The sequence below is a fragment of the Vicugna pacos genome, chromosome 31 (genome assembly GCF_048564905.1).
Source record: "Vicugna pacos chromosome 31, VicPac4, whole genome shotgun sequence".
Taxonomy (NCBI): domain Eukaryota; kingdom Metazoa; phylum Chordata; class Mammalia; order Artiodactyla; family Camelidae; genus Vicugna; species Vicugna pacos.
This window is the reverse complement of record NC_133017.1, coordinates 24,306,692-24,325,619: the sequence shown is the minus strand read 5'-3', so window position 1 is coordinate 24,325,619 and position 18,928 is coordinate 24,306,692. Positions and strand designations below refer to the sequence as shown.

At 45.6% G+C, this 18,928-nt stretch overlaps 1 protein-coding gene across 3 annotated transcripts in view; it reads right to left on the bottom strand.

Moving 5' to 3' along the window:
* Positions 1-3,851: 3,851 nt before the first annotated feature.
* Positions 3,852-18,928, bottom strand: part of AUH (AU RNA binding methylglutaconyl-CoA hydratase) — a 146,205-nt gene continuing 131,128 nt past the window's right edge. For all 3 annotated transcript variants that reach the window (XM_072952733.1, XM_072952732.1, XM_072952731.1), the window contains 4 exons: positions 13,714-13,901; positions 10,381-10,431; positions 9,065-9,112; positions 3,852-4,466 (listed from right to left, as the gene is read on the bottom strand). In XM_072952733.1, the coding sequence (XP_072808834.1) occupies positions 4,389-4,466; positions 9,065-9,112; positions 10,381-10,431; positions 13,714-13,901 (365 nt within the window). In that variant the 3' untranslated portion in view covers positions 3,852-4,388. The remainder of the gene's footprint in view (positions 4,467-9,064; positions 9,113-10,380; positions 10,432-13,713; positions 13,902-18,928) is intronic.

Genomic DNA, 18,928 nt, shown 5'->3' with positions numbered 1-18,928 from the left:
CAGGAGGCGAGTGTACCGATTCCAGAGCCCTCTGGCGGGGACGCACCAATCTGTCCTCGCAGGGGCCACGAACGCCCGCTGGATTCCTTCACAGAGGGCGGGATGAGACGCTTTGCCCCAGGTCGCATAGCTGGTTTCAGGAGAGTCAGGAATTGGACCAAAGAGGTCCTGTGTGCTTTCCAGAAAAGTACAGAGTGAATTTACAACCACCGGGAACTGCGATGTTGAGAAATGATTACGACTCTACGTGAGCCTGCCTGGTGCCGAATAGGGCAAGGCACTCACTGCGCCTCCCCCGAGGCAGCATCGGGGTGCTTTTGACCCTCCCGTGTCTCCTTCTGGGTGGGGTCCTCAAACTCACTGCTCGCAGCTGCCGAGATCGGCGCTGTAAACTCCGGGCACAGTGGACGCTGGGGCTCTGAATTCAGCTCGCCTGCCGCAAATCCAGCTCTTGCCTCAGTTTCTCAAACTCTGAAACGACAAACCCACTTCCTGAGGCTGTGGAGTACTGGACGGGAACACGCAGGCAAACAGCGCTCAGTTCAGAGGCGGCGCCGAGCAGCAACAGCTGGAGCTGTCGCCCCGGCTGTCCCCCCATCAGACCGCTCATTCCGTGCACTGCAGTCTCTTTCCAAGTGACGGGGACACTGGAACCGGTCCGGGCAAAGGCTGGCTCACACAGTGCCTTGGGTTGCGTTGCTCAGCTGTTTTCAGGCTCAACAGCAACGACAGGTCAGTAGCCCCAGGTCCAGTTCCTGACCCCTCCGCCCACCTGGAGTCCCGCTCGGCTCCGGGCTCCTGCCCTGGGCCCCGGGAACAGTGGCGCCTCCCCTTCACGGATGCTCGCAGGACGGAGTTAGGGCCTCACAAATGGTCGCCGTTTTACCATGAGGATCCCCAGCCCTCACCTCCCATCTCATTCACATCTGCGTCTTCAGTGATTCTGTCAAAAAAGTCGCCTGGAATGAAAACACACCATCCTGTGTTTCCTATACTTTAAAACGGGAACAGACAGGCGGGTGGCTCTGAGGTCGCTCTGCTGGTCCCAGGGAACTGTCAGCTCAGGAGGAAGGGCATCCGCCAGCCTGCCTCCTTGGCACTTGTGCTGCGTGGCCCAGGGTCACGAGGGCTGGCCTGACCCAGAGAGGGGCGTGTCTTCACGCCCCCCAGTGGGACCCAGTTCTCTGCCCCGAGGACTGAACAACGCGCACCACGGTGTCTGAGGATTCGCGGCTCTCCCTCGGAGCGGGGGCTGGGTTTCGGGAGGTTCCCCAAAAGAAGGTACTTACAGCCTGTTTCATCTCTGCAGAAGAGTGATTCTTGTTCTACCAGAACACTGCCAACGAACTTTTTTTTCTTTTTAAAATTACTTAATTAATTAATTTATTTATTTATTTACTCAATAGCAAAAATGGGTTTATTTGAGACCAGCAGAGAATTACAGTTTGGGGTCTGCTGTCATGGTGAGCGACACGATTTCAAAATGTAGAACAGCCAACGAACTTTAAAATGCTGGGGCTTTTTGTTTTCTTTTGTGACACATGTACACATTCTTTTTAAACGTAAGAAAATCATTTCTATTGTCTTTTGAAAAAGCCCAGCAAATCCTGGCACACACTTTAGTTAGTATTTAACTATGTAGGGAGACAAACAATAATGACACGATTGAATAGTGAAAAAGTCCGTCTGCCTGCCAGGAGTTTTGGACCCCAAATCAGAGCACATGTAGGGCGGCCCCTAACCAGAAGAGGGAGTTAAGGTCAAACGAGGAAAAGGGTGAATGGCCAGCCAGCCACGAGTCCATCAGAAAAAAAATCAGCATTTCTGTTAAAACGGCACCCACAAAATGACACCCCATGACGCCAGTCTATGGGCAAAGCTCTGCGCTAAGTGCTAGCAGAAAGGTAACACTTTGCGACCAGCCAGCTTTTTGACAGCCAGAAGAGGAAAAAAAAAAAAAAAAAAGACAGGAGAACCAGGTCTGTTTTTCACTGAACCCAACACAAACTTGAAATGACCCTTTAAAAAGGCACAGAAAATGAGTCTTATTTTGACCACGATTACAACTTTGGACTCGGAGCCTCTCTGGCTTGGAGACCGCTGTTTCCTTCAGAGGTAAGTTATAAATTAACCAGCCCTACGTTCCTTCAAGACCAGTAGGTCTCCTGCTCTGAGATGATACGGCATGTTTTTTCCCTGGAATGATGTGTGTCCAGTTAATCATCCTCCCTCTCTGTCGTCTTTTAACTTCACCTGAACGTGTGGATACACCTGCCGCACCTCCAGCCACGTCAGTGTGACGTGGTTTCAGAGGAAGGACGCGACAGCACCCCAAGCCCTGGAGGGAGACAGAGGGGGCTGCCCGTCCACCGGCCAGCGCAGGTGCCGCCCCCTCTGGGAAGCGCAGGGCGCCTCCAGCACCCAGCTGCTGCCCCTGGGCCCAGGGTGGTGTCGGGACCCCCTCCGTCTCAGCAAGATGCTCTGCTGTAGACAAACCAAGGGGAAGGCACACGTGTAGACAGACAGCCGGGCAGACGCGCCGATGCTACCACAGGACGTCTACTTTCAGATGCTCTCCAGTGACTTAATCAGGACTTATTAGGAAATGCATTCCCTCAGCAACAGACTACGAATCCAAGTTAGGGGAGTCAAGTCACTCGGCACCCTCAGTATTTCTCCCCGTTGACGTAATTCTTTCCTACTCAGTTAAAATGCAGGTGGCACTGGAACGTGACATGAACAGAGCAAAATGATCCTGAAACCTTTCAGGGGCCATGAAAACAGGGACCAGCACTTTATCTGCAAATCATCCTGCATGAAATGAAGGGCGCGGGTTTATCAGCCAAGTGTACACACCACCTCAGAGCTGAACATGAATCTTGGAATTCACAAGCTCCTTTCAAAGGATGCCCATCGGCTGAGCCCACATCATAAATCGGCAGAGTGAGCAGCAAAGGGGCCCCTGAGCACAAGGACGTGTGCGGTGAGGACGTCGGACCCCTGAGGCCAAGGCCACGTTTGCCTCTTTCGAGGTATTTCGAATTGAGACTGAGTCTAATTTCCCAAAGTTAAAAAAAAAGTTAAGTTTCAGTGATTTTAAACATTCCAAGTCTGCTTCCAAGAGCAAGGGAGCCATGGTGCTGAGCCGGGGGGAGGCAAGAACAGGTCATCCATGTGCCACCCTTGACTTCGCTGCGGTGGCGCCCAGCTGCCGTGCTCGGGGGCGGGCGAGGAAGAGGCGCGGCCCAGGCTCAGTGGGGCATCGCCAGCTGCTGGACTCGGCCCGGGACGCGGCCTGGGCAGGCAGGCTGCTTTGATCAAACGCGAAGGCAGCAGCGCAGATCCGCCCCAGGAGCCGCCCTGGTCCTCTCTCCCCTCCGCACCGGGTTCTCCAGTTCACTACTCCCTCACCCGCCCTGTCTGCCCCCCGCGCAGGGCTGTATAAACTCACACTCCCCGCAGCTCCTCCAGGGGTAGGAAGGCAGGACGTTTCTGCCAGGAGGGGGCGAAAGGGGCTGCGCCCACTGCCCATCCTGACTGGAACCAGGCGTGAAGGGATGAGGGCAGGGGAGCGGGGAGGAGGCGTCGCTCTTCATCCGGGACCCGGCCGCTGCGACGGCCACCAGGGCTGCGCCAGCTCCTTCCTGGGCCCGGCCGCCTGCTCGGGGGGCGTGGAGGTGAACAGCATCCAGGCCTCCGGTTGGCCCCAGTCTCCTTCTGGATTAATTCTGCCCCGTCCACACTGGACTCTAGGACTGACCACGTAAAGAGGCCACCTGAGAGAATCTAAAATCCAACAGGCGATGATTTACTCAGTACAAAAAGAACGGGGTAAGAGAAAAATTTCCAAGTTTTCTTTTCACTGATTTTATTTATATTTGGTCATTTTCACTCAGAATTCTGCCTGTCGGCTCCTCTTTCAGGATGAGCCGTGCGTGTGCGGCTGCATGTGTGCATGATCCCCTAGAAACTTTATTTGGTATAACTTCACATTTTTGGTATATAGAAATAATTTTATTTTCATACAGTAGCACGGGAGACATACAATCATTATTATTTCCTAGAGTGTGCAATATATATAAATTATTCACATTAAAAAAATTAAGAACAGAAAGCCTCATATGCAGGAGGTATTTAGAAATGTGTACCTAATTCTGGGTCGATGTTTTGACAGTGTTCGTCACCAGCTTTATAAATCTGAATGGACGCGATGATGCACACTGGGACAAAGTACACACAGGGGCCACTCCAGACACTTAGCTCAGTATACGAGTAACTCGCTCTTCACTTTGGCCATTGGGATTCCAGGTACCGAGGCACATCTGGGTCTGAGAGATGCTTCCAGAAGTACCTTTATGACACTGGCGTTTTAACCATTTCTGTTTCTCCTATTCTCCTTTATAGCGAGGGGTCCTCTTCTCTTTAAAAGCAAGAAGGCCTTCAAGTCTGTCTTTTGTTGGGATAGTCTAAGAGAAACAAAACACTGTGTCATCTATGCCGAGAAGTAAAAACAACTGCAAAAGATTAACAAGCCTACGGCGCTTCTAAGGGAACCTAATTGAAAGGCAACCTAAATGGTGACGTCTAGCAGTCCGCCCCACCGTGTCAGTTATGCGAGCGTATTTATCATCCTAACTCCAAACGCTTATTGTCCCATTTTACATACACTTCAATAAAATTAAGATTTTACTTTTTAGACAATTTTAGGTCCATAAAAAAACTGAGCAGAAAGTTCAGAGTTCCCGTGTACTGCCTCCGGGCCCCCCACTGCTCCCCCTGTTATTAACATCCCCCGTTAACGTGGCACATTTCTTACCATTAATGAACCAATATTGATGCAGTATTAGTAAGTAAAGTCCATAATTTACATCAGGGTCCACTGTGTCATATATCCCATGGATTTTGACAAATGCACAATGTCATGCGCCCACCACTGCAGCACCACAGAGAACAGAATAGTTTCACTGCCCTAAACATCCCTGATGCTCCACCACATCACCCCTGACTCCCCGCCCCTGTCATCTTCTTCAGAATGTCAACTAGTTGGAATCACATAGTATGCAGCCTCTTAGGACTGAAATCCTTCACTAAGCAACATGCAATTAAGGTTCCTTCACGTCCTTTCATGGCAGGATAGCTCTTTCCTCTTACTGATAAATAACACCCCACTGTACGGATATACCACAGTTCACCCATTCACCTAGTTGTTTCCAAGTCTGGCAATTATGAATAAAAGCGCTGTAAACACCGGTGTGCAGGCTTTTGTGTGGACATAACTGTTCAACTAATTTGGGTAAATACACAACAGCAAGATCGCTAGATCATGTGGTGAGACGCAGCTTTGTGAAGAAATGGCCAAATTGTGGCATCTTGTTTTTCTTTGTAATTCTTAGTGACACAAGACGTGGAGCGTCTTTTCCTATAGTTATTTGCCATCTGTACATCTGTTTTGGTGAGGCATCTGTTCAGGCCTTATCCCCACTTTTTAACAGGTTCTTTTCTCATCGTTGACTTTAAAAGTTCTCTGTATGGCTTAGATACGTCCTTCATCAGGTCTGTTTTATAAGATTTTTCTCCCAGTCCACGGCTTGTCTTTTTATTCTCTTCACAGTGTCTTTTGCAGAACGGAAGTTGTTAATTTTCATAAAGTCCAACAACAGATGTTTTTCTTTCATGAATTATACTTTTGGTGTTTTTTATAAAAAGCCATTGCCAAGCTCAAGGTCTCCCACAATTTCTATGTTATCTTCAAGAAGTTTTATAATAAAGTTTTTCATTTCACATTTAGGTCTATGACCCATTTTGAGTTAATTAAAATACATTAAAACTTTATTTATATATATATATATTACTGAAGTATAATCAGTTTATAATATGTCAATTTCTGGTGTACAGCACAACACCTCAGTCATACAGGAAAATACATACATTTGTTTTCATATTCTTTTTCACTGTAAATTACTACAAGACATTGAATATGGCTCCCTGGGCTAAACAGTGATTTTGAGTTAATTTTTGTGGAGATTCATTCCTTTTTTTTTTTTGGCAATTGACTGTCCGGCTGCTGCAAATGAAGACAGTCTTCATTTTCAAGACTATCTTTCCTCCACTGAATTGCCTTTGCTCCTTTGTCAAAGACCAGTTGACTATTTTTGTATGAATCTACTTCTGGGCTCCCTATTCTGTTCCACTGATCTGTTTGTTTTTTCTTTTGCCAGTACCACACTTCCTTGATTACGGCAGCTTTACAGTAAGTCTTGGAGCCAGGTAGTGTCACTTCCCCAGTTTTGTCCTTCTTCAATACTTTGCTGGCTAATCTGGGTCTTTGGACTTTCCGTATACACTTCAGGATTGGTTTGCAAATATTAACAAAGTAACTTGCTGGAATTTTTATTGGGATTGCACTGAAGCTATGATCAAGTTGGGAAGAAGTGGCATCTTAATAATATTGAATCTCATCATCCATGAATATGGGCTTTCTCTCTATTTATTTAAATTATTTCTTTGTAAAGTTATTTCTTTATTAAATTCTTTGTTTTTTTTTTATCAGAGTTTCGCAGTTTTCCCCCTATAGATCTTGTACATATTTTGTTAGATTTATATCTAAGCATTTTTTGTGTGTGACCTAATATAAATTATGTTGTGTTTTCAAATCCCAAATTCTTCACTGCTGGTACACAGGGAAGCAACTGACTTTCGTATATTAACCTCGCGTCGTGCAATCTTGCTCTGCCTGCTTGTTAGTTAGTTACGGTGGGTTTTTGCTGTTGCTGTTGATTCTTTGGGATGTTCTACATGGACAAGTACATCACTTACAAACAGCTTACATCTTCCGTCCCAATCCGTATATCTTTTATTCCTTTTTCTTGTCTTATTGCATTAGCTAGGACTTCTAGTAGATGCTGAAAAGGAGTGATGAGGGGGAACATCCTTGCAATGTTCCTACTCATTAAGTAGAACACCTGCAGGTTTTCTGTAGAAGTTCTTAAAAAGTTGGGGAAATTCCCACCTAGTCATAGTTTGCTGAGCTGAGAGTTTTTATCATGAATAAGCATTGAATTCTGTCAAATGCTTTTTCTGCTTGTTAATACAATCATACGATTTTTCCTGTTTAGCTTGCTGATGTGATGAATTAAATACATTTTTGAGTGTTGAGCCAGACATGCAAATTGGGGAAAAAAAGTCTCACTTGGTTGTGGCATATAATTCCTTTTATACATTGCTGGATTTGGCTTGCTTATAATATATGTATTTATATATATATATGTTTTGGTTTGCTAACATTCATGAGAGGTAACGTTCTGTAGTTTTCCTCTCTTGTAATGTCTTTAGTTTTGTTACCAGGATAATACTGTCCTCGTGGAATAAGTTAGGAAATGCTCCTTCTGCTTCCAATGTCTGGAAAAGACTGCAGAGAATTGGTATAATTTCTTCCTCAAATGTCTGGTAGAATTCACCAATGAGACCACCTGGGCCTGGTGCTTCCTGTTTCGGAAGTCTGTTACTCACTGCTGCAACTTCTTTGACAAACAGGACTATCCAGATGGGCTATTTCTCCCTTGGTGAATTTTGGTATATTGTGTCTTTCAAGGAATTGATCCATTTCCTCCAGGCTATGAAATTTGTGAGCACATAGTTGTTCACAGCATTCCTTTATTTTCCTTTCAATGTCCATGGGATCAGCAGTAATGATCTTTCCTGTATTTCTGATGTAATTTTTATCTGCTGCCTTTTTTCCTTGATTAGCCTGACTGGAGACTGTCGATTTCATAGATCTTTATGAAGAGCCGATCTCTGGTTTTGCTTTTTATCTGTTGCCTGTTTTCAGTCTCACTGCCTTCTGCTCTGAGGCACTACTGACAGCCTTCTGCTGACTTTGAGTTGAATCTGCTCTTCTTTCCCCCACTCTCACTAAGGCAGAAAGTGAGCACCGATTCCAGACCTTTATTCTTTTCTGACACACGCGTTCAACGCTATAAATTTCTCTCAAAGCCCTGTTTGTGATGCATTCTCACAAATTTTGATAAGTTGTATTTTCATTTTGATTTAATTCAAAATGTATTTTAATTCCTCCTGAGGCTCCCTCTTTGACACACATGTTATTTAGAAGTGTGTCGTTTAACCTTACTAAAAAGGTTACTTCTCACCATCAGTAGGTGGGATTTTCCACCTATCTCGCTGTTACTGACTTCTAGTTTAATTCCACTGTGGTCTGACAGAACACTTTGCATGATTTCTGTTCCCTTACACTTGATAAGGTGTGGCCAGATATGCTTTTAAAATTTTTCTTCAAACGCTGAGGTTGTCCATGTGTAAGAGGCTTGTAATTTAGTTCATCCATGGCATGTGCTCATCAATGACAGGTGGTAATTTACATATACAGACCAGGCGCAGAGCACTCTCTGGCTACTGCTCCTAATTTATGATGCTGCCATGCCTAAGTGGGAGCTGACACCGTTTCCAATTCTCAGGAGAGGGAGAACAAAATTCTTCTGCTACTTTAGGTGCCCTAAAACAAAGTTATGTTCTCCATTTAAAAAAAGGATGGAAGAAAGGAAGGGAGGAAGGAAGATTTGTTCCTCTACAGAAAGCCGTATTCATTTGTGTACAAAAAAGAAAACTGTATACATAATTGAACGAGTGAACTTTCAGGGTCGGAGGAGAGGCTCAGAACGTTGGGAAAAGCCAATGTGTCTCCAACACCAATGTTTCCCAGCAGGCACGTGCTCACTGCCGCCTTCTTCTCACCTCTCCACGCTGGGGTGAGGGTTCAAGGCCACACACCCACAAAACACAGTATGAGTCAGAGAAACAGCTACAGCATGAATGGGACTAACTTAATTATTCTAAGAGTTTTCTGAACTACAGAGGCAGGAGTCATCAGCATGGGCAACAGGATCAGTGTAAGAGCTGGTAACAGTCAAACAGCAGAAACAAGTAATTTTAACTCATCTGTATGATTCCAGGTTAGGCCTGAGTGCAGCCCTGCTCAGTGATCCATAATGCAGCTGACTCACACGGAGGGAAGGGCTGTCCTCACTGAACGTGCGGCTGTGTGACATACCTGAGCGTAGCACGCTTCTTCTATGGCTAATCCCGTGACCAGATCGACCTGAGGATAAAAGGGTAAGTCGTTTCAGCAAGAAGCACTTTTAAAAATACAGTATCCTCAATATACACATAAATTCAAGCTCAATAATCTTATTCTAAAAGAACAGTCTCTTTCAGTGTAATCAGAAGTATGACCAGCATGAGAAACTCTGGAGCCAGGCCGCCTGGGTTCAAATTCTGACCCCACCACGCGGGAGCTGCGAAACCCTCCCACACGGCTGCAGCCCGGGGGGGGGGGGGCTCTGAAGAAGGGGCTAATTATAGGAGGTACCAGCTGGGGTTACTGCGAGGGTCGAATGAGTTCTTCTAGGTCAAGTCTTCATGAAGTACAATTTATATATATATGGTCTGGCACACAGTAGGGTCATAGCGGGTCTTTGCCATTAATATTGTTACTGCTATGTAAGAATTTTTTAAAAAAACAATCAAATACTTCGTAAGTGAAAAATACATATTTATTGCTAATGAATTCAACCTCCTTTAACGCTGTGGGGGCCACGAAGATACCATGGCCTCCAGGTCTGCGAGGAAGAAGTATCTTCCTTCAAAATGCTCAGAATATTCAAAGCTTCTTATAATAATAAAAAGCCCCGTGTAAGGGGGAGGGTAGAGCTCGGTGGCAGAGTGCCTGCTTAGCGTGCACAGGGTTCAACCCCTGGCGCCTCCATTGAGTAAATAAACCTAACTACCGCCCCCTTCCCTCAAATAAACAAAAGGAATTGGAACAAAAAGCCCAATGTAAATGCGCACCCGCATCACCCCCTTGCCCTGCCTCCTCCTCCCCCGGCCTGGGACCTCCACCCCTTCGGAGCCACCTCTCCGGGGTAACCCGGGCCGCTACAGGGCTTGTGTGTGTCCTGCTGCAGAAAGCACGCGCAGGACTTACAGACGGTCTCCAGCTTTAGGAGGAGCTTTGAGTCAGGAGGCTCTCCTGGGGACAGCACTTCATAATACGATACTGGTGCTGAGAACACACAGAACGCCCCTTTCCTTTGGTTCCCTATGAACTACTAGCCAGTAAACTGGTCCACGAACTCAATGGCAAAGTCAGCGGGCGTCAGTGAGGTAACTGAATTCGGGACCATGATCCTGAAGCAAAGCAGCTACAGGCACAACGAAATCAGTGATGCAGCGAGAAGGAGCCGCAGACGCTGTCAGTAGCAGCTGCAGTGAAACAGCTCTACCTCAGATTATTAACAAAATAATGGTTCACGTCAGTTAAATCTCCACCACCTATTCCAACAAAACCCCCAAGCCTAAGGCACTCACCTCCATCCCTTGATTAATTGCTAATTTTGCCACTCTCATTGCCACAGGGCCCTAAAATGCAAACAGGTTTTAATTATTATTTATGCAAATCATGTTGTACATCTCAGTAAAATTCAGGAATTCCCTTTGCTGGATCCATGGCATAGAAGCAGCAGTGGTTGTAAGACAGTGGATGGAAGTTTTATTTTCGGAGATTTGCCAGGTCTTAAGGAAACAGCAATGGTCACATTCTGTTGCAGCAGCAGGTGACCCGGAGTCCACAGCACGCTGTGACACAGAAAACTGCATGCAGGTGGTGTGTGTCCAGCAGAGGGCTTTTCCCTGTTCAGCAAATCTCCTTACAAGTTAAGCAGGAAAAAGGAGATAAAGAGCTTGGCTCAGTACCACACCCATCAGTGTAGACAGAAGCCGGCGAAGGGGCCGACCTACTGACTAACGAGGGGCTCAGGCAGCATCCGTTTCGGGCACTGGATCTGTATCTTTCTTCCCTGGGGCATCAGTAACCAACCACGATGACACCTTATTAAGACGTGTCCTCCCACAGCACACAAACGCTCAAGGTCCAAATAGGTCCTTCAGGACGTGTGAGGGTCACAGAGGGAAAAACCGAAGTCCTCTGTGAGAAGGGACACATTACTTCTGTCTTAGAAAACCGCCATCCTCCAGATGGAATCCGGTTATTTGATCACATTTTAAATTCCTGAAAGTTGTTTACGGGTGATGAATCAGAATTCAATGGCACAGTTTAAAGCGTCTTTTGAATTAAAATGCAAGAGGCTATGAATAAGAAACACAGCAAAGGACTCCAGGAAGTGAATGGATAAACGCACAGCGGCAGGAAAAAACGCCTTTCTTCCCTGTTCGGGGGTTTTGGTTATCAGTTTTCACCTACCCAAATCCTCTTCCTAAATCACGTGCTGAAAAACCTTTCTCAGAGGCGGCAATCTCCTGAGGCTTAGGCACGGATCGTAATTAGAATTCTTCCAAATGTGATTTGTATGTTTGTATGTATGGTCTACACTGCCATTTGTTTGTTGGTTTGTTTTTAAGACCGTCAATTCAGGTTTGTAAACAGAGTGCCCCTCTCAATGGGAATCTTACCCATTCACTTTTATCACCAGCTGACCCAGACAGGGTGCTTGCCATGTGCACACACAGCCCCAAGCCCCTCGTTAAAATGGAGGTGAAGATTCGGGGGTCAGGGAGGGGCCTGGGGAGTCCGCACATCTAACATGCCCCCCCAAACTGCTAGTGCACAGACCACACGTAGCAAGGTTTAGAAATCTGGAAAAGCAGAAAGATGAAAATGCTATTAAATATAATGTTTATTTGGTTAACTTCCCTTTCAAAATATAAAACCAGTGCCTCTTCTACATGTACAAACCTTTTTTCTCAGAGAGGAAAACGGAAGTAACACATGATGCCAGAATCACCTAGAAACATTAATTTTACAGAAGCTTTCTAATTATTTGGAAGAGTAATCATTCAGAAACAAACCCTGTAAAAACAAAGATTATTCCACTTCAAATGCTGTTTTGTAATTTTTGCATAGAGTTTCGAAGTTACACATTTTCCGAAGTCATCTGACATTTCCCTTCACCTGGGGAAAAGTTAATTTTAGCAGTGAACGTCCTCAGAGGCACGGCCCTCAGAGGACAGGGGCGACGAGCGCAGCCTGGCTCACCACGTGGCGCGGCTAGATGTCAGGCTGGAGGTGGGGTGAGCTGTGGGCGGTGGCGGCATTAATGGCACTGCTGTCACAGGAGAAGGGCCAGTTCCCAGGAGTGAGGAAAGGAATGTGAACCACAGAGATGCCAAGGGGCTAATGAGCCACTTGGGTGGGGCTCCGGAACGCTCACATCCAAGGCCCAGGGGAGGCTGCGAGTCTCGGAACCGGAACTACGCCACAACGTGCCTTAAATACACCCCTTTACGTCAGCTGAGACGTGCACTGCTCGTACATTCTTAAGCCAAAGGAGGTCATTAAACCTTACAGAGTTGAACTGTTACTTCTACTGACATTTGCATCTTTAATCTCTCTTTAGGTAGATGTTTCCTTAATATTTTGAAGAAATAGTAAAACCACAGTTACAGTGGGAGCTTTTTTCCCCCTTAAAATAGTGAAAGTCAAATTGCGCTCTACACTGGAAATTGACACACCATTGTAAACTGACTACAACTCAATAAAATAAAACTTAAAAAAATAGCAGACGTCTTTTTACTTGCCCCCTCTCCACCAAGTCAGAGTATAAGGCTCCGTACTACCTCCTAATGAGGCATACACTATTTAAGGGCCCCCACCTTAGAAGAGCTTACAGCTCAAGCACGAGCTGAGAAGGGCTGACACCTCGCATCAGCGCCAGGCAGCGTGGTTTTAGAAGCCAACAAACGCGAGGCCCCGTCCGGCAGCTCTCGGGGCAGGTATGTCACAGCAGACCTGGCCTCTGACAACAAAGAACTCCCAGACCGCCTTCTAAAACGGGATGCAAACCTCCGAACGAACGTGGGAGGGGGTACGCATTTTTCTAGACAGAGATTTCATGAGACGCCCAGAAGGACCCACGGCCCCAAGACACGGTACAAAACCTGTTTGAGTTACAGAGGATGTAATTTTGAACCCAGAAATGCTTAGGGGGTTATGGAACGTTATACTCCGTCAGGAGTAAACACAAGCCACTAATTGTTTATACAGCGAAACTCGCTTAATCCAGGATTTCAGAAGAAGGAAAGATTTGAAAAACACTCCTGAAAGAGTGAAAGACCCAAGAAACCACTGAAACAGGACGCTGGGCGCGCGGCCGCTGCTGTCACTCGCGTGGGTCGGACCTGCGCGCGGGCGCGGCGAGTGGACGGACAACCGGGGGCGTCCGGGCGGGGCGGCTCTCGTTAAGGGGTCTCCGCAGAAGCTCGCTTGGCACAGCCGACTGTGGGCTCCTAACGCACTTGTGTCTCCGTGCGTTTCAGCTCGGGGCGGGGGGGCGCGGCGTGACAGCCCATCACCGCCTCTCTCCACGCGCACAGCTCAGGTCAGACGGGCCTCGCTGGTGACCAGCGCGCGCTGCCCGGAGGCTCTGTCCCGATAGCGTGCGTCAACTACACCATCAGCGTCCGGCTGCTGCAGGGGCCTCAGATTCCCTTCAAATCTCAATTTTAATTCCGAAGGCTCCTGATATTAACCCAGTATGCGATCTCTAGTTTCACAGCCTCCATGAACCTCTCGACTTGGAAAGCAAACCCAGGGGTGTGAGATGATCGTTGGTCTCGTCAATTTGCTCTAAAGTTATTTAAAAAGGCAGAGAGAGAAAAGAAAACAAGGAAATGTAATTAAAATACCTGAGGTAAAAACTCCCTTGCCAGGTCCAAGGCCTTTCTGTAGGCAGCGTCCCCCTCCTGGTTCTGTTCCAGAACGTGGCTGATCAAGCCCACTGCTTTGGCTTCCTGGCCATCGAGCACACGGGCAGAGAAGATGAGCTCTTTGGCCAAGGACATCCCAATGGCACGTGGCAGTCGCTGCGTCCCCCCTGCAGGGCGGATGGGAGAGAAAATGGAGGCAGCGATCTGATACCCATTACTTCGAACATTTCAATGTTTCACTTCTTTTAAAAAAATAAACCAGAGTCAGAAGCTTGTACGTCAAAGTAACTGGAAAACTACTTCAAAACTGAATCTAATTTCTTAGCTTATAAAATTACTAACACCCAAAAAGCACGTTAAGAATCTCGGATCGTTACTAAGTGATTTTGACGCTGGCCATTCCTTGCAACATCATAACAGTGTCCTCTTGAATCCCATCCACCATCATTATCATGTCAGGAACCAGAAGATGCCCCAGCACCGGGGGGAAAGCTCTTCTCTCCCTTGGCCCACTCACCAGAGGAATGACACGTCCACCAGGCTTAGTGTTTCTCTCTCTGTTTAGATAAAACATCAAATTCTGAGAAATCTAACTCGTGTGCTTTTTAAAAACTCATTTATGGTAAATGAACTGTGAACTAATTTTACTTTAATGAAAATTAGGGAAAAAACACCAGATAATTACTCATGAAAATAGGCTTTGTCTGGGGGTTTTATTCTTCACTGCAAGTACTAATCGTCCGCCGACACCCTGATCCATTAGGGCCACCTATCTGTCAGCATCTCTGAGTGACGTGCCTGGGACCTCATTCAATGGAAAGCTGGACCAAAGCAGGGAATACTCTTGTTGGCAGCTTCAATTCCTGCCAATAAGAATATGAAAACAGCTGCAGATCTCAAATCTTATCCTTAAATCTTATTCTTAAAGTGGCGGCTGGGCGGCCCAGGAGGCCAAGGAAAGGCAGACTGCTAAGGTTCAGAGGAGAAAAAGAAAAAGCAAACTGATGGCCTGTAACCTGACTGAGCTCACAGTGTTCTGTGACCCATAAAGTTTTTCATTTTACCTTGTTTTTTTACTGAAGTACAGTCAGTTTACACTGTTGTGTCAATTTCTGGTGTACAGCATAATGCTCCAGTCACACATGAATATACATATATTCATTTTCAGATTCTTTTTCACCATGAGCTACTACAAGATACTGAATATAGTTCCCTGTACTGTACAGTATAAACTTGTTTATCTGTTTTATATATACCAGTCAGTATCTGCAAATCTCGAACTCCCAATTTATCCCTTCCCACCCACTTCCCCACTGGTAACCATAAGTTTGTTTCCTGTGTCTGGGAGTCTGTTTCTGTTTTATAAGTAAGTTCATTTGCCTTTTCTTTTTTTTAGAGTCCACATATAAGGGATACCATATGGTATTTTTCTTTCTCTTTCTGACTTACTTCACTTAGAATGGCAGCCTCCAGGTCCATTCATGTTGCTGCAAATGGCATTATTTTATTATTTTTTATGGCTGAGTAGTATTCCATTGTGTAAATATACCACAGCTTCTTTATCCAGTCACCTGTCGATGGACGTTTAGGTTGTTTCCATATCTTGGCTATTGTAAATAGTGCTGCTATGAACATTGGGGTGCATGTAGCTTTTTGAATTAAGGTTCCCTCTGGATATATGTCCAGGAGTGGGATTGCTGGATGAAGTTTAAACTTTTTTTTTCTACGTTAGTTATCAACATTTAAAAAGGGGGTAGCTGATTTCTTATAAAAACCAATTTCCACCCGCAGCTGTTCCTTTTAGATGCAATGGACTCTAGCTGGCCACAACCTCTTCCATTCTCTATGACTCCAACACTTTAGAGATTGAGAAGTTTTGATTTCCTTTAAGCAACTTTCAAAGGAAGGCAAAATCTTTTCTTTTTCACATCTCAGCCAAACGTAGTGGGGGCAGGGAGACAAGTTTCAAGAAAGCGTATTTCCCTTCAGTAATTAAGTATATTCCTACATGTTTGACAAGGAAAGACGCCAGCATTGGAAGAGCATAGCTTACTTACGATGCTGTTATTCAAAAACCATGTTGAGAAGCATGCCCGTGTTTATAAAATATAGGTGATTAAACAAAGAAACAAACATACCTCAAAAGGACTGACAGTTTTGAACAGGGATTGCCATTAACCATAAATAAGTACCACTTCTGTAAAGTGCAGTTCTATATTAAGTGTTTACACTGCCCGAGTAGTTAGAGATGATAAGTTTATAGGTATTTTATGTAACATGACAAAAAATGTGTATCTGAAAAAAAAATGAAGTGCTGACAAATTTAAATCAAGCTGTAAACAGTGATGTTCAGTGTGGTGAAGATCGGGGCTGAGAGCTTACGGGACAAGCTGCATGAAAGAGAAATTATTTATGTTGTTTCCAAAGGCAGCTGATTAGAACAGGGATGTAAATGGTACAAACCAGGAGCTATATTTACTCAAGGAACTATGACAATTTTCATGAGACCAAAGAACCTGCGGGTAAGGGTAGTCGCGATGAGCACATTAGCAAATGATCCTCTGCTGTGTCCTGTGAAAAGTTTAGGGGAGATTGGTCAAAACTAATAATGTGACCCTCAACGGTCATTCGTAGTGCTTTTATGCAGCTGAAACTCAGTATTTTGCAAGTCCACATAGCTTAAGCCCATTCATCACGTTATATTCTGTTTACAGTATGATTCTCCAGGAATGAAGATTTTGTAAAAATTTAACAAAGGGAACAGTCGTGAAACTAGCACGATGAAACAGAGCCGGATGGCACAAAACGCTAAGCTCTGCTCCGTGAAATGGACACATCACCCGCCTGCCTGCCGAAGGACATGACGTGAGGGTGAGAGGCAAGGGGCTGAAGAAGAGGCACTTCTGTTCTGTTGAAAACGGCCCATCACGGCACCCAAGGGAAGATGCGCAACTTGGCTCATCAACTAACGCTGAATCCAAGACTCGGCTTTTTGGGTTGACGTCACAAGCTACCCACTCTAGGGACCTCGTGCTAAGCGCAGTCACACAGTGTTTGTCCTTTTGCGGCCGGCGGTCTTCACTTAGCGTAAAGTCTTCAAGGTCCACCTCTATCGTAGCATGCGTCAGAATTTCATTCCTTTGTAAGGCTGCATAATACTGCATTGTATGAATACGCTATGTTTTGTTTATTCATTCACCTGTTGATGGACACCTGGGTTGCTTCCACCTTTTGGCTATGATGAATAATGCTGTTATGACTGTGTGTGTAGAAATTTCTCCTCAAGGCCCTGCTTTCGATTCTTCTGAGTAGATACCCAGAAGCTGGACTGCTGGAACATGTAATAAACCCGTGTTTAATTTTTTGAGGAACCAGCAGCAGCACCATTCTACATTCCCGCCAGCAGGGCACAAGTGCTCCAATTTCTCCACGTTCTCGCCAACACTTGTCATTTTCTGCTTTTGTTTTTTTTTTTGGGGGGGGGGTTGATGATGGCGATCCTAACGGGTGTGAAGTGGTTATCTCACTGCGGTTTTTGATTTGCATTTCCCTAACAACTAGTGATGCTGAGCAACCTTTCATGTGCTTCTTGCCATTTGTGTATCTTCCTGGAGAAAAGTCCGCTTAAGTCCTTTGCCCATTTCTCACTCGGGTCGTTTTGTTGCTGAGTTGTGCAAGTTACAGCCATTTTCTCCCAGTCCATGGGCTGCCTTTTCACTCTGTTGATAGTAGCCTTGGATGCACGCAAGTTTTTAATTTTGATGAAATCCAATTTATCTGTTTTTTTCTTTTGCTGCCTTTGCATTTGGTGTTGTAGCCAAGAAATCAACAAATCCAATGCCATAAGTTTTTCCTCTGTTTTCTTCCGAGGGTTTTGTAGTTTCAACTCTTACACTAAAGTATTTGAACCATTTCGAGGTAACTGTTGAACGTGGTGTACAGTGAGGGTCCAACTTCATTCTTTTGTGGGTAGAAATTGTTTCCCCCACACTACGTCAAAAGGCGCATTCTTGAACACTTACAGAAGTATGTAATTTAATTTGCTCATTCTTACCAAAACTTTATCTTTAGGAAACCTGTTTGGTAAGAAATGATCGGGCCCGCTTTCATACGCAGCAGTCAGTCTGCGGAAATCAAAGGCTGGCAGTCACAACTACTATTTTCACATTTAAGGAATTAGAGGTAACTGACCCCCTACCAGCCCCGGCATATGAAACTTGTGATTTCAAACTTTATAAAAATGCTCAGTGAGCACTGCTACTGTGAGCAAAGAGCTGTACAAATGCAAGCTACTGAACTGCCGTGAGAGATGACACGAAGAACTCCACGTGACTGGCGTGGGATCACAGACTCCTCCGAGCGTCTCGGAACAGCTGTTCCACGTGGGAAGTCTTTTCACGCCGACATTCTGGTCCAGTTTGGAAGTACTTCTGCTTACGAATAGCTATTTTCTATGATGAAATAAAGCAAAACTTAACACTACTGCTCATTAGGGAAGCAAGGTTCAGTGTAGCATCGTGTCCCGCAACCTGAGAGACAAGATGTACCGCTGGGCGTCGTGGGGAGGAAAAGGCGTCAGATCGTTAAAGCTCCAAATACAAAAAGGAGTCTAGTACTCTCTCTAGAGAGTCTAATTCTCTCTAGTAGAGAATTTCATCTTTTATTAATTCTGAATATTAAATCCCAGTAATTAGCTTACAGTTAGGTTTAAAAAAAAAGTGAAGCCGGTGTGTTGTATTTCTGTCAGTTGCTTTTCTTACACCAGGCTGACTTCATTTGATCACACAACCCACTTAGTTCCAAGAGGGATCTGAGTTCAGGGTCACTAAAGCGCCCTGTCTGGATACGGTCTGGGGGGAAGGGAGAAATCAAACAGTGGAATTAAAAATAAGGATGTCCCCAGTGGGATTAAAACTGTTCTGCTCTGACAGCAGCCCTAATGCATTCAAAATCACACGGGTCTGGGATGCGACTCAAAGCTGCGGTACTGTCCATCCCAACAGCGTCCAGCCTGGAGCCCCGACTCCTGGTCGCGCCCGCTCTGAGACTCACAGAGTTTCAGTAACTTGTCCGAACCCACAAAGTTAGGCTGTAGAAACAGGATTCAAACCTACCTCTGCCTGAATCTTATCTACCATGCGGTAAGAAAGTAAAGAGCAACTTATGAGATAAATTCATGGCCTGAGTTTATTTT